The 14,745-nt window shown below is 63.0% G+C and overlaps 5 protein-coding genes across 5 annotated transcripts; 2 read left to right on the top strand and 3 right to left on the bottom strand.

Annotated features, from left to right (window-relative positions):
* Positions 1 to 1,624: 1,624 nt before the first annotated feature.
* Positions 1,625 to 3,402, bottom strand: F751_2602 (DnaJ-like protein subfamily C member 17; the record flags this gene model as incomplete). Its single annotated transcript, XM_011400354.1, has 5 exons — positions 1,625 to 1,795; positions 2,135 to 2,317; positions 2,501 to 2,828; positions 3,038 to 3,180; positions 3,331 to 3,402. The coding sequence occupies 5 exons, from the start codon at positions 3,400 to 3,402 to the stop codon at positions 1,625 to 1,627; spliced, it is 897 nt and encodes a 298-aa protein (XP_011398656.1).
* A 392-nt stretch (positions 3,403 to 3,794) lies between these two features.
* F751_2601 (Acyl-coenzyme A oxidase 2, peroxisomal) lies at positions 3,795 to 7,174 on the bottom strand (the record flags this gene model as incomplete). Its single annotated transcript, XM_011400353.1, has 9 exons — positions 3,795 to 4,293; positions 4,432 to 4,616; positions 4,842 to 4,999; positions 5,150 to 5,250; positions 5,450 to 5,548; positions 5,766 to 5,914; positions 6,094 to 6,159; positions 6,334 to 6,841; positions 6,975 to 7,174. The coding sequence occupies 9 exons, from the start codon at positions 7,172 to 7,174 to the stop codon at positions 3,795 to 3,797; spliced, it is 1,965 nt and encodes a 654-aa protein (XP_011398655.1).
* A 962-nt stretch (positions 7,175 to 8,136) lies between these two features.
* F751_2600 (Chloroplast processing peptidase) lies at positions 8,137 to 9,447 on the bottom strand (the record flags this gene model as incomplete). Its single annotated transcript, XM_011400352.1, has 4 exons — positions 8,137 to 8,335; positions 8,508 to 8,622; positions 8,869 to 9,080; positions 9,287 to 9,447. 4 exons carry the CDS (start codon positions 9,445 to 9,447, stop codon positions 8,137 to 8,139), a joined length of 687 nt encoding a protein of 228 aa, XP_011398654.1.
* An 801-nt stretch (positions 9,448 to 10,248) lies between these two features.
* On the top strand, positions 10,249 to 12,109 carry F751_2599 (hypothetical protein; the record flags this gene model as incomplete). Its single annotated transcript, XM_011400351.1, has 5 exons — positions 10,249 to 10,322; positions 10,438 to 10,657; positions 10,853 to 11,398; positions 11,648 to 11,857; positions 11,957 to 12,109. The coding sequence occupies 5 exons, from the start codon at positions 10,249 to 10,251 to the stop codon at positions 12,107 to 12,109; spliced, it is 1,203 nt and encodes a 400-aa protein (XP_011398653.1).
* Positions 12,110 to 12,458: 349 nt separating this feature from the next.
* F751_2598 (hypothetical protein) lies at positions 12,459 to 14,643 on the top strand (the record flags this gene model as incomplete). Its single annotated transcript, XM_011400350.1, has 4 exons — positions 12,459 to 12,605; positions 12,766 to 13,158; positions 13,429 to 13,695; positions 14,479 to 14,643. 4 exons carry the CDS (start codon positions 12,459 to 12,461, stop codon positions 14,641 to 14,643), a joined length of 972 nt encoding a protein of 323 aa, XP_011398652.1.
* Positions 14,644 to 14,745: the final 102 nt, after the last annotated feature.

Below are 14,745 nucleotides of genomic sequence, written 5' to 3'. Positions count from 1 at the left end.
GTTATACGAGTTATACGAGGCGCCGTATACCACCGACATCTGCGCCTGGAGGAGGACCTCGGGCTCCCCCTCCCCGCCCCGCTCGCCCTCCCTGCCCTCGCCGGGGGCGGGGCTGCCGGCGTCGTGGACCCCGTCGCGGGGGGTCTCGGCACGCTGGTCGTGGCCGGGCTCGAAAGCCCGGCGCCCTGGCGCCGCCTCGCCGTCGGGCATGAGTGCGCGCCCCGGCGCGCCGCCCGCCTGCTCCCCGCCCGGGCCGGGGGACCCCGCCCCCTCCAGCCTGCCTCCGCGGGCCACAGCCAGCGTGCTGGTCAGGGGGCTGGCCCCGAGGTTGTCCTGGGCCCTGGACAGCGAGGGCGAGGGGGGGCCCCCGCCCAAGTACTGCGACTCCCGGCTGGCCCTGGCTGCGCGGCGGGCCGCCACGCCACCGGGGGTGGTGCCCGAGGTCGAGGGGCGGAGCGCGGCGGCCGCGTCGGCGGCGCCGCCCGCGCTGCGTGCGCTCGCGAGGAGCGCGCCCCCGGCCTCTGCGCACCGGCCATGCTCCCCGGCCTCCACGCGGCTGACGGCAGGGCTGCCGCCGCGTGGGACGCCGCCGGTCCAGTCCCCGCGGGGGGGCTGCTCGAAATGAGAGGCAAGGCTGGCAGCCTGTTGCAGACCCGAGGCCGCCTGCGCCCCAGTACCCGCCTCGCCCAGGGCTGGGAAAGCGGACGTGTGCTCGCCTGCACCGCGAAGCACCAGGACATACACTTGAGAGGCGATGAAGCGGCCTATGCCTGCCAGGGAACCACACACCATGCCCCAATCATGGATAATGGTGGGGGAAGCAGTAGAACCACATTGCAGCCACCATCACAGCTGCCCTCCCAGAAGAGAGCACCAGGAAGAGCATTGCACCCACGCACCCGTAGCTCCTGCTGCAGATAGGTAGGTGTCCTGACCGCCAGACACCCCCGACAGCACGACAGAGGTTCCCTCCAGGGCTGGGTGTGGGGTGGTGCTGTACAAGGCTCGGCTCGCCTGGCTGCGCGCCGCACGCTACATGAGGGGAGAATGTGCATGTTACAAAGAGTATCGCAATTGGGAAGGGGCCAGCTGCATAGCGATGGGGGGTTGCAGAGCTTGAATCCCACCAGGCAGCGGAGGACCACCCACCGGACTGGTGTTGCCCCCAAAACTGACGGTATCGCCGATGACGGGGTTGACAAGAGCATCGGCGGGAGCGAGAACCCCCAATCCAGAGCCTGCGTAGCTTCCAGCCTCGTCTGCGGTCTCCATGGCTGCCACCTACACAAGCACGGCCAAGCCGCACCACACCCACGAGGGTGGGCTTGCAACCGCTGCTGGACCAACGCTTGTCTCAAATTTGTCGACAAACTATGAAGATGGAGTTTGCATGCCTTGATCGCGGCCGACTGGCACAGAATAGTCCCCCCCGGGACCGGCAGGTGTCGTGGAGAAACAATGTGATCCAGGGTGCACGGCGAAAGGAAAGGGGGGATGAACTCTCATCGCGTCCCCTTGTTCATGTGACCCCTCGATCTGAAAAGACAGACCACTTCCTGGGCTGAGGTCAGGTCGTTTCATTGCAGTTTCTCTACCTTCTCCCATGGTGACAACGCCATATCCGTCAGCCCTTTTCCTGCTCCTCCAGCTCCTGTCGCTGCAGATCCTGCGCCAGCCGCTTCCTCTCTGCAGCCTGCCGGAGCTTGGCCAGAATGGCCTCCTCGTGCCGAGGGAACCCTGCCGCGGCAGCTGCATCTTGCGCACCGTCATGGCCCTGGGCCTTGTAGCTCCTGCTCTGGAAAGCGGGAAACTGGACCTGGGCGCTGGGGCCGCGCCCGGACGCCGCGCCACCGGCGGCCGGGAAGAGGGTGCTCTGCTGCGGGATCTGGTGGAAGGCTGCACCGGCAGCAAACAGCGGCCGGCCAGGGCCGGAGCTGGGGAGTTTCGCCCAGGCGACCCTTGCATCGGATCGTGCCTCAAGCTGACCCGGAGCCGAGCTCAGGCCTGTCCCCGCCCTGCCCGCGTCGCCCCCATCCATAGCAGACCATGGGCCAGGGACGGCGCCCGAGGGGCTCTCCCCATTTCTGGCGTCAGCCCTGCCTACCCCATCTGCTCTGATACGGGCTAGTGGGACCACAAGGAGAGGCCGGGAGGCGCTGCCGTTGAGGGAGGTGGCCGCAGCCGCCGCACCCTCGCGGCTGGCCATGACCACCCAGGCGCTGCCCTTCTTCTTGGACCCACCACGCAGCACCACGTCCTCCACGGCGCCCTGCCGGCCAAACACAAGCCGGAGCTCCTCCGCGCTGTACTCGCCGTCCTGTGCCATGAATGTGGTTTGAGGTCGTGACTTCTCAAATGAGGCTGCAGGCTGGGCTGGGAGGTCTGAAGTGGTTGCACACACGCCAAGGGGCACAAGAAGCCCACGGTAAGGAATAGGGTCGCCGAGCATGCAGGCTCAGGTTGCCAAATAAAATTCTCCCAAGCCCATTCCAGCACGCACCGCACGCGCCCAGGAGGCCTTGACTGTTCGAGCGAGGCGCTCCTGGAGGGAGGCGCTCGCCAAGTCCTCGGCATCCAGGCCGGCCACCTCCGCCGCCCCAGCCTGCGCAGCGGGTTCCTGCTCCCGCACAGTCCTGGCACGCTCGGCGGCCTCTCGTTCCGCGGCCCGGCGTCGCAGCTTGGCGACCTCCTCGGCCAGCCTGGCACGCGCGGCCTCCACCTGGCTCCGTTGAGTCTCGCCAGCCGCCTCCCGCGCCTCCAGGTCGGCCATCATTTTCTGCCGCTTCGCGTCTTTGGTCGCGGTGCGGACGATGCGTGCGGCACAGGCCCTGCCAAATGGAGTGTAGGGGGTGCGTTCACATGAGATTGGGAACGGAGATTGGGGGGGGAACAGGATGCCAACTTGTTAATGTGTAACATGCGTCCTTCACCAACCGAGAAAACCATTGCGACACCAGCTGCAGCAGTGTCATAATCTCAAGCGCAACGCGGGTATGGAAGGCAAACCATACGCCGTGCATCGTATTACTGTGCTCACCGCAGAAAGTTGTCGAGGGCTGCGCGGGCATCACCATCACACAGGAGTTCGTATGCTTTCTGCAGAGCTGCAAACTCTGAGGCGGCGTTGGGGTTGTCGGGGTTCTTGTCCGGATGCTTTTGCAGGGCTAGCCTGCGATAGGCCTGCACAGGGAAGCGAGGGTCGAAATGAGGGCTGTGCACCGGCCTCTTAGGGCCCAGGCGGCTTGACTCTTCAGCCCTACCCACCCCTCACATCCCTTGAGAGCAATCACCCTGCACCGCACAGCAGCCGTGCATTTGAACTCTCCTGACCTTTTTAATCTCCACATCTGTAGCCTCGGGTCCATTCTCCAAGCCCAGCAGCTTGTATGCATCCCCATCCATGCCTGAGCTCCGACTAGGACACACGACGGGTCACGCCGAGGAGGACTCACAGCCCTTGGCCGACGCAGGTATAATTTAATGGGCTAAATAATACAACACTAGAATTTTCAATTACTATAATCTTCTCCAGCTTGACACTATTGTCCATACAAGGCAGTGCTATGAGGCGAATGCCACTCCCATCGCTCCGCGGGCGCGAGTTCTCCGCCGTGTGATCGGCTGGAGGAATAGAAATTGCGACACTTCCCGTGTGCCCCGTCTTTCACATTCTACAGCCATGTACTACCACAGCGCTACAGTATAGGAGTTTCTCAAGATTCAGGAGTGGCAAGTGCGCTAGACAAGAATGGCAGACCTCGTCAGGAGCCCTGCGCCGCAACTGAGACACCGCTCTAAAACACCTCCCCCACCACCTCCCCGCGGTTGTCCGTCTCGTTGTACCGCGCCCAGTCCCCCGCGATGGGCGCGGCGATGAGGTGCTCCGGCACGCCTAGCGCCTGCACCAGCGTGCCAAAGTCCGGCGCCAGCGCGGCGCACAGGCCGCGCACTGCGCCCGGCACCGCCGCGCCCACGCGCAGCGGCACCATGCCCTCCGTCATCAGCCAGGCCAGGTCGGCCTCCAGCCGGCACAGCGCGTACAGCGTGACGCAGCGCACCAGCAGTGGGCGCGCGACGGGCGAGGCGGCGCGCAACGCACGCACGCACGCGCCCAGCACCTCCCGCTCCGCGTACGCGGTCGCGGTGGCCTGCACAGCGTCGGACTCGCGTCGCATCCACACGTCGAACACCTCCGCGCTGGAGCCCAGGCCCGACATTGCGCTGGCCAGCGCGGCCAGACGCCGGCCGTCGCGCGCCGTGAAGAGGGCCAGCAGGGCCTCGGGGTCGGACAGGCTGCAGTGAGTTGGGGGCAGGGTGGGTGGTGGGTGTGATGCGGGGAGGGTGGCGGAGGGGAGTGTTGGGATGAGGGGAGGCGTGCCAACACCGGCACATCTCACCGCTCGCGCGCCGCACCCGCCAACTGCACCCCACCTGGCGACGGTGACGGCCGGCGGCTTCTTCCCGGCTTCCAGCCGTGCCTTGACCTCGGGCACGTGCAGGCTGGCGGTCAGCTCCTTGGCGACCTTTGTGAAGAGCACTCGATTGTCGCCCTCCGCCGTGATGCCGGCGTGTGCAAAGCCGATGATGGAGCCAAACCGGTTGCAGCTCAGGTAGCCCTTTGGAGGTGGGGAGGTGAGGGGTGGGGAGTGAGACGTCACGCAAGGGGTGGGGTGGCGGAGAGAGGGAGGGAAGGTTCAGTGCGGCCGTGGCATTGGGTCTGGGACAGACGGTAGGCCCCTGTGCGCTGCAAGTCAGTGGGTGCACCGAAGCAAGCCCACATGGAGCCCTCCGCAGGTCTCAAATCGCAGGATCCCAACACACAGAGCAACACACTCACACACCTGCCCGCCACAGCGCTCGCGGCAGGTGGTCGCCGTCTCCTCCGTGTTCCAGCCACACAGGGGCTTGATGGAACAGACCAGAGTGATCACCTCGCGGGCCTCATCCGCCAGGATCAAGCGGTCTCCGAAGCCACTCGCCGCGCTCCACCGCTCCTTGACTGTAAGGTGTCCGTTTTGGAGCTGGGTTGAGTGCTGCGGCTGACGACACAGACGCCAGCAGCATGACCCCGAGTGATGTACACCTCGACCCCATCGCAAGCCAGGACCCAGATCCTGTTTCTAGCAGACCAGCTTCCCACACCCCGCACCATAGTTGAGCCCGATGTTGAGGGCAATGGTGGAGGCCAGGAGGGGTGCCAGGGCCCTCTGCTGCAGCTGGTACTCCAGAATGGGTGTGTCGCTCTTCCCACTGCAAAACCAGGAGGCAGTCAGTCCAGTGACACGACGAGTGGAAGGTGTGTGAAGCATTCAGGATGCAGCCACCCTCCCCGCCTGCCCGCAAGATCTTGAGAGCGCCTCCGCACCCACTGCCTGAGGGTAAACCCAGGCTCCTTCACATCCTCTACCCCTCGCGACTCCCTTTCCACCCCCCTCTCGCCGCGGCTCACGTGGGTCCGACGGCCAGGCGGGTGCTTGCATACCGCATGCCGATGGTCAGCGCCATTTTCGCCCCGCTCAGCATCATGCTGGCGATGCAGATGCGGCCACTGTTTGAGCAATGCGAGGGGCGGGATGGGTGGTTGGGGGTTGAGCTGGCGCGCCAAGGAAGGAGATCACCCCTGAGCGATGAACCATGACTGAACCAGCGGCACACAGCACACAGGGCACCACACCCTGCCCTCACACTCTCGTCCCACCGCAACCCCAACAGCGGGAGCCCAGCGCGCACCCAAACTTCCCACTCCCTGCCTTTGGCCTCCGCACCTGAGCAGCTGGTCTGCCACCTTGAGGAACCGATCCCTGGCTCGTGGGATCTTGGAGGTCAGCGTCCCATCCCGCGCCACCTGGCTGAAGGCGTCCAGCATGGCAGAGCGCGGCACACGCACGTTGTTGAACCACAGCTTGCCATTGTCCTGTGGTGGGGAGGAGGGGGGGGGGGGGGGGGGGTGGTTGGAGTGTATTTGTTGCGCGAAAAGGCAAGAGGCTTGCGGGGCAGCTGACGGCCCCAACTCCCGCCCACCCATGCCATCCTGTCAGGCTGGTCCTCACAGGTGCCAACCTGTGTGCCCACACCTTGCAACTCCCAACTCACCACGCCGTTGCAGCCCATTTTGTGGCCCATGTCGTGAATGGTCACGCCTTGGCATGGCTGCATGGTCTGTTGGAAAAGGGGCGGTGCGCCTGTGAGCGTCATGGCACGAGGTGTGCACACTCAGCCCTGGTCAGGTGAGCCCTCCAGCTACCTAGCACACAGTCGCACCGAGGGCAGCATCCTGCATTCGCAACCCCACTGCCCCTCACCCCACGCCGAAGACACCCACCCGCGCCTCACCTCGTGGTTGCGCAGGCGCACCAGGAAGCCGTGGATGCCGTGGCGCTGGCCGCGGCTGATGGTCTGCGCGAAGACCACGGCCCAGTGTGCGTGCACGGCGCCGTTGGTGATCCAGTACTTTTGCGCGAGCGACCCGGGCGTGTGGATGACCCACTCGTCCCGCGCCTCGTCAAAGGTGGCGGTGGTCTGCATCTCGACCGCGTTGTTCCCAAACCCCAGCTCGGTGAGGGCGAAGCAGCCGATGTGGTCCATGGTGTCGATGCCGGCGAGGAGGAGGTCGTGGTGGCGGGCGGTGCCCAGCTTGAGCACCGTGCCGCCAAACAGGTTGTACTGCACGGTCATCTTGGTGGCCAGGGACACGTCGGCCAGGGCCGCCACCTCGTGCGCGGCAAAGATCCGCAGCGGGTCGCTGCGGAAGTCGGTGATGGAGAAGTTGCCGCTGTTGCTGAGCACCTTCAGGCGACGCAGGGCCAGTTCGCGCTCCTCGGCCAGTGGGATGTTCCAGCGGCTGTGGGAAGGGGGGTGGGAAAGGGTTTTGTGAGCCTCTAGGGCCTGCCAGTGCTGCTGGAGCTTGCGGTGCACCGTGCAGGGGCGGGTCAACAGGGAGTCACGTGTGGCCCCCGCCAACTCCAGTCACGCACGGCGTGAACAGGTCGGTGTTCATCAGGTCCTTCATCTTCTGGCGCTCGGCATGGCTGTCGTGCTCCAGGAGCATCTGGATCTCATGCTGCACCTGACCGCCAGCAGCAGAGGTGAGGGCCCTCGTGAGCGCGCCCGCACCACCGGGATCCCCCAGGTGCTGGGCTAGCTGAGATATGCGACGGGCAGTGGAATCCTCCATGGAAATGAAGCTTCAATATGTGGAGCAATGCTAATGCATATGCTGCGGCAGAGTGGCGACGGTTGGGATGTTCGAGACCATGCCTGTTTCTCTGTGTCGGAGGGTCTCCCGTAAATTGCCAGGTCAGCCTGCTCCATGGCCGGGCGCGCAGGCTGTTCAACGTTCAATCCTGCATTACACGTATGCGCATTCAGCTCCCAGCTTCTCAAACTGATCGGAAAACGGGGTTCGCGAAGAATCCGAGTATAGCAAGGAAGATCACATTCCCTCATGGTGATCAAAGAGTACCTGGCCGTCAAGGTGGCCGAACTCCGCCAGGCACAGGACATAGTCGTACGAGCCAGTCAGGCAGGCACCTTCCCAGACCTCAAAAAAGTTCCAGAGAGTGTACTCCAGACAATACAAGGGACGCTTCTCCTCCTCGGTTTGTCACTGGTCCTGCTTTTATCCAGGCGCAGTCGGAAACTTGCACTGGATACAGCAGAGACATTAGTGGCTACCTCCCTTCTCATCCTTATCATCGCTATAATCTTAGGCCTACCCGTAGGTACGTCAAGGAATCCATCTGGGTGGCGCTTGTAAGAGTGAAGCCGCTACAGGTGCCCGCACCGGTGCAGCGATCGGGCTTTGCCCTTTTTTGCAGCACGAGACAGATTCCTACACCAGAAGCTCTCACCCCTCCTCTGCTCACCCATTCCCCGAGACGAGCAGGTATCATCTACCTTTCCTATCGCGGTCTACACTACCTCGTTTTTGCGACCCTGCAGCTGCCCTGGGTGCAAGCCTTGCTGAATGGGATTCTCTGAGTGTCAGCCTTGTGAGGCTCGATACGTGAGGAATCTCTCCCCGATAAGGAATTTCTATAGCCTTCCTGCCAACCGAAGTCCACCTTCACAACTTTGCAATGAATGCTATTGATGTACTGATTACCAGCCATATAGGAGTGTAAGCGATGTGGCACTTTACCCCTTCAGCGGGGGTGCTGCCAGTTCACCGGCAAGACCTGTCCCGCTCCTGGTAAAAGTTCTGTCCACGGGTCCGAATTCCTGAAGGGGCCAGTATTTCCATACTGCCCGTCCGACCACATTCTCGAGGGGAAGGGGACCCCACAAGTGGGAGTCGTAGCTGTTGTTGCGGTTGTCGCCCATGACAAAGACATGGCTGGGAATGGGAGGGGAGGGTGGGGAAGGTGACTGAGATAGCGGCAAAACGCTGGCTATCAGTGCCCAACCCTGCTGGCTGAGTGACAGTGACTAATGAGTCCACGGTGAAGCACCCGCGATAGGTGTAACGCAGTTCATACACTAAGCCTTGCCCCATGGTTCCAACTCACCGTGGAGGCACGGTCAGGGACTCCATCTCATAGGCCGGCCTCTCTGCCAGATACTCCTCCACCCGCTCCTCCCCATTGACAAAGAGCGCGCCCTTCTTGACCTCCACAGTGTCACCTGAAGGAAGCGATTGATGGGACATGGGCACAAGAAATCTAAACCCCATGCACGGTGCAATGGTGTGGCCAGGGGGCCAAGGGCCTCCACGCGAGCAGGCAGGAGAGGATTGCAATGCATGCGAGGCACGACTGCTTACCCCAGAAAAACGCTGCAGCGAGGTGCGCAGCCTGTCCAACCCACGGACAGCACAGATCACCGCAATGCAAGGCCCCCAGCTGCAAAGGCCCTTGCTCTGCCGCGTACCAGCGACAGCGACAACCCTCTTGACGAACACATTGTCGTCGAGCCAGCCACCATTGCCGCCGATGCCCTTGGGTGGCCGGAAGATCACAATGTCTCCGGCGGTCGGGGGATGGGCGAAGCGGTATGTCAGCTTCTCAGCCACAAATCGGTCGCCCACCTCAAAGGTGGGATACATACTGAGGGAGGGGATGAATCGCGGCTCCGCAACAAACCTGCGAGTGGTGGAGGGCAGGCCGGATTGAGGCTGCTGGGAGTGCTGGAGGATGGAGAGCAAGCGGGCATGCCTGAGTGACATTGCGAGCATAATTCTCCAGCCATTCATACTAATCACATGCGCCTTGACCTGGAGACAGACCATGTGCCATATGCTTCGTATACGCCACAACCTGCACCTGGACCTGCCAGCGGTCAGACCCACCAGCGTATCGCATAAGACACCACCACAGCTATTGCCACGGTGTTGAGGTCGTCTCGGTCCACCCAGGAGGGCAGCTGGATGCCAGAGGATGATGACTCACGCGGAGAAGGCGGATCTGGGCGGGGGGAAGAATGGGGGGGCAACACGACATCTGGCAACATCCAGGAGCAGAGGTGTCGATGCAGTCATGTAGTGAGCAGTGTTTCACATTGTGTACCGCCATGACTCCTCTCCCGACCTTCAGCTGTGCTGGATGAGCCTCCCACCAGGGGTGGGGGACGGGGGGGACCCTCTGAGACATCTTCAAAGCTCCCTTCTACAGAAGATACAGGGTGGAGGTGCGTGATAATTTAGGCCGCACCGAATGTGAATGGACATCACCATTGCTCCCTGCCCACGCCAGGCAAGGGACCTGTTGCCGGATGACGGTGGTATCGTGCCAGAGCAGCGCAGGCGATGGGCGTCATCCACCACTCAATGCGCGATTGCTCACCTGTTTTACGTGCTCTGCATGGCTGGACACAAGATCGACCTGATTTATTGATCACTTGGCAAGGCAGGGTTCGAAAGACGTAAACTGGGATGCCTGACCGCCAGCCTGGCGCCCGGGGGAGTTGAAGTGGCGACGGGAGGCTCATACTTGCATCCACAGCTCCAAGCCTTATTGCCAGGGACTGGACCTCGATATTAATAAGGGAATTGAACAAGACTAGATGCAGCCCCTCCGTCCCGGCTTGGGAAAAGCAGGACGCCTAGACCGGATATGTCGGATCGGATATTTTACTGTTGCCCCATGTGAATCTTGACGCTCCTCATGGCAGATTGCTGACGGTCATCCTCGGCGTAAATTTTAGTGTGCAGTGACTCCAAAGTATCTGGGAAATTTCCCATCGACACTCATCACAAAACGGTGCATGGTGGGCTAGGGTGTGAGACGCAGCTGACGAGGCACCAGAAGTGCGATGGAGAACCCCTTGTCGCCGGGCACCGCCATCCTGATCCTTAGCGTTATTCTCATCGCTATCTTCAATGCCAGGTGCCTTAATGTACATCGCCGAATGTATCGTGCATTGTTCGAGGGGACGTTTGCTTGCAGTTCTCCCTTATACCGGAGTGCTCGTTGCCCAACCCCACGGTGCCTGACACCCCAGGTATGCCTTCCCGGCTCGATTGTTGGTGGGCCTCCGTCACTATCAGCTCGCCGGCGGTCTGCTGTCCAACCAGAAGACCCGATCCAAGCGTGTGACGACCAAGAGCAAGAAGAAGGAAGAGGAGGATGACTCCTTGGGGGAGGCAGAAGCTCTGGCAGTCGTGCCCACAACTTACAGGGAGGTCTGGGACCTCCCCTACTTCAACCTGTTTGATGGCACGGTGTGTGCGTGGGGGTTGTAGAGGCTCGGGACTGTGTCTGCGCCGGGCTGGCGTGTGCTACTGCAAATCTTGCCAGCGAGTGACAGTTATCACAGGTCGGCCCCATGCTGCACCTCATCACTGCCCAACATTCAGGACCGCTTCCCCAAGATGAGCACACCACGGAAACACCCACGCTCTCCCTTCCTTCCTCAGATCTGCCTGGCAGAGCTGGCGGGGCTGGTGACCGCCCTGTCTGCTCTCTACGCCTGGCACACGGATTCCCCTCCTCCCAACCACGCCCTGGCGGTGTCGGGGCTGTGCGTGCTGGGCAGCCTGGTCTCGCTGGCCAAAACGGAGTTCCTGGCGCGCACCACCAGCACCGGGGACAAGATCATGGCCCTCGGGTACGGGGTCGGGGGCGGCCTGGCGGCCTGGGTGATCCAGGGACGGGCGCCGCTGTGGGCGCCGGTGCAGCAGCAGAGCTCCGCCGCCGCCCTGGTCGGGCCGGTGCTGGCGGCGCTGGCCCGCCCGGGGGCCACGCCGCGCAGTCTGGGGCTGGCCGGCCTGCGCCTGACCCTGGCCGGCGCGTCGGGCGTGGCCGGCGCGCTGCTGCTGCTGCCCGCGCTGCGCTTCGCCGCCGCCTTCCGCCTGCAGCGGTCGCCCCCCGCTTGGGCGGGGGGCAACATCCCCACCAACCTCGTGAAGAAGACGCGGCTCGGCCTCCAGTTTCTGGGGCCCCTGGCCGCGTCGATGCTCTGGGTGCGGGGGCGTGCGGGCCTGGTGTGCTTGCAGTCCCCAGGGCGACCTGCTGTGTGGCCTTCTGTGTGTGTTGTCTGTGTGGTGGAGGGTGTCGACAAGGTGTGCGTCGGGTGTGACATGTCGTCGGTGGGCCCCTGCCCTGATGGCTGTTCCCCCTCCCAACCTCTGTTCCTCTCAATGGCTCCTTGGCCGTCCCCCGTGCAACAACAACCCCCGTCACCCCTCCTCTCACCTCCCAATATTCCACAGGGTAGCCTGCGCGCCGACATCCTGTTCGACGTGACGCCCTCCGGCGCCCGTCTCATCCAGGGCGCCGCCCTGGCGGCCGTGGGCCTGCTGGGGCTCTCCAACACCCGCCTGCTCATGCAGCGGTACCTGGACACGGGCCTGCTGGGCTGGCACGTGCTCAAGCACCCCGCGCCGGGGGGGCTGACCCACCGCGGCCTGCGCCTGGAGCTGGTCCGCGCCAAGCTGGCGCTGGTCAGCGGCCTGGCCGGCCGCGCCGCGGTCCAGGCCGCCGCCCCCGCCGCGCTCTTCCTGGGCCTGGGCCTGGCGCAGCTGAACAGCGGGCTGAACCCGCGGCTGGTGCCGGGCGTCGACGCCAACCGCGTGCTGGATGCGGGCCTGGGCTTCCTGGCCTGGTGGTGCGGCGCGGCCCACTTCCTCTTCGTGGCCAGCCACATGTGGGTGTTCGACGCCCCCGTGGCGTGAACCTGCGCACCGGTGCGGGATCTGCCACGCGTAAGAACAGGGCGGAGGGGATGGAAGGGGGGAAAGATGAGCGCGGGGATGCAGGCCGGCAGCGTCGCCTGGGCAGGCGTATGCACTAAAGTGAACAGCGTGCCATCGGCACTGGGATCCGAGAGATCTCTCCGCGCGCCAACACAGGCCAGGGAGGTCGGGCACCCACGACGACGAGTCAATTACCACCAAACATTCAGCACGGTTCAAAATACAGTCAATCCTCTTAACCGGCGATATAAGCCTGGGTCTCGTTGCGCTGTGCCTGTGAAAACCAAGACTGGCTGGACCCCCTGCTGAGTTGCTCACCTCTGTCCGCATGGATAAACTGAGGGAGCTGTTGGCCAGCAAGAAGAAAGCAGCCGAAGCAGAATTTGGTGGCAAAAGATACCTCAAGCGGTCTGAGCTCGAAGAGCTGCGACTGCGGAAGCTGCGAGAAGAGGAAGAGGCGGAGCGAGCCCGCAAGGTGCGTCGTATTGAGCGCTGGCTGGGATGGGCAATTGCTTCTTACGATACTTGCGGACTGGAATTGAAATGTGATGGGATCCCATGCGGGCTGCGGGTGTACCATCACGTCGTCCTGTGCAGCTCAAGCTCTGGACTGTGCATCCTCCTCCACGCAACAGGCACCCAATGACTCCCAGGAGGATGCCTCACCCGCTTCGGTCCCTGCAGATGCAGCAGGCAAGGACGGCGAGGCGACCGCCAGCACGTCCAAGCCGAGGCCCTCGAGTCGCCAGGACAAGGCGGCAGCCGCAGGCTCCCGCACAGGCTTACAGACAGACACACCCCAGCTGACCCGGGAGGAGGTCATTCGCAGGCTCCGGCGCCTCAAAGAGCCGGCGACCCTCTTTGGTGAGAGCGACGAGGCTCGCGCCGAGCGGCTGGCTGAGGCACAGCGAACTTTGACGGTGGATGACGAGACCGAGGGTGGTCAGCAGGCTAACTTCAACATCGAGTTTGCGAGGCAGCAACGCGCCGCGAAGAAGGCTCGGCGGACGGGGGAGGGCGGGACTGCAGTACCCGAGGAGGCCGCCGCCCCCGCCGGCGCCGAACTCGACCCGGAGCGGCAGGTGCGCGCGTGATTGGTCCGGGTGAAGGGGCTGGTGGTGGCATATGCTTGGGTCTCCGGAGAGAGGGAAAGGTGGGGTGCAATCAGGACCCACCCCTTCTCGGCCCATGTCCTGGTGCCTCTGGTCCCTCCCTTGCAGTGTCTGCTGCAGCCCATGGTCTCCCCACTGGCCACTGCAACCCACAAGTCTACCCATTGACCCCTCTTCTCCCCGCAGGCCCTGATGGCCTCCTTCCGTGCCGCGGCAGACTCGCTTGCGGCTACCAACCTGCCGCTGGAGGACCGGCTGGCGCGCCGGCTGCGCGGCTGGTGCGCTGACTGGGAGGCGGACCTGGAGGCTCGGTCCGAGGAGGACCAGGCCAGCCCCGCCGGCTATCAGGCCACGCTCCGGTACCGCGAGACCGTGCAGTACCTGCGCCCCCTGTTTGCGCGCCTGCGCAACCGCAGCCTGGAGCCGGAGATGCTGGCGGGGCTGAAGATGATCGTGGAGGCCATGGCGGAGCGCAACTACCTGCATGCCTACAAGATTTACATGGGCCTGGCCATCGGGAACAGCCCCTGGCCCATCGGCGTGACCCAGGTCGGCCTGCACGAGCGCTCTGCCCGCGAAAAAATCTCCTTCAAAAGCTCCATGAGCACGGTGTGTGGTTGTGGGCTTTGTTGATAGGGAGAGGGGGCTGGGGGGTGTTCAGCCAAGTATTGATCGTGAATTTGTGGTGGATTAGAGAGAGTCACTTTGTAGACAGTGCCTATAGTAACCGACTGCGGTATCCAGTACTGGCCTTTTCTGCCTTGAGTGCATGGAAAGGTGGTGTACAGGCTCTTTGCAAAGCTGTCCTCTGGCTACTTTGATGCCTCACACGTATAAGCCACGTCTCCTGCCAGGCACACATTATGAATGATGAGGCGACGCGAAAGTTCATCCAGGCCCTGAAACGGATGATGACCTTTTGCCAGAGACGGTATCCTACTGATCCATCTCGATCAGTGGACTTTGACGGCGGCAGCAGCCAAGGGCGAGGAGCCATGGGAGGCGGCAGCGACAAATTGGTGGGTCGTGTGGTGTTGCATTCGCTTGGGGTCGAGGGGACAATTGGTCTGGGAGAAAGCTATCTGCATTGAAGATACACTCCGAGTTTTAGCCTCGGTGTGCAAGTGCAGGAGGGTCCATGTCGATCCTGGGATGGACCAATGAAGGCGTCCATCCATATATTCCAAAGGAATTCATGACAGTACTCTTGTACCATCTCCATCCCCCTCCCTACAGGCTTTGTTGGAGGCGCTGAGCAAGGGCGAGTCAGTTGCCCCCGCGCCTGCACCGTCAGTCATGGAAGGCAATGCGGTGAAGATCCCACCCCGCTGGGAGCACCAGATCCGAGCAGCAATGAAGGACGTGGCCAAGTCAGAGACCACCACTCTGTATCAAGACTGACCGTATCGGATCATGCTGTAATGGTGTCACAGGCAATGCTTGGAGAGAAGCCCAGGTGCATGAGTTCCTGACAGAGCGCCACCTGGCCTCGGAAAGCCTTCA

Source organism: Auxenochlorella protothecoides, assembly GCF_000733215.1.
Source record: "Auxenochlorella protothecoides strain 0710 unplaced genomic scaffold scaffold24, whole genome shotgun sequence".
NCBI lineage: Eukaryota > Viridiplantae > Chlorophyta > Trebouxiophyceae > Chlorellales > Chlorellaceae > Auxenochlorella > Auxenochlorella protothecoides.
This window is presented reverse-complemented; position numbering and strand designations above follow the sequence as displayed.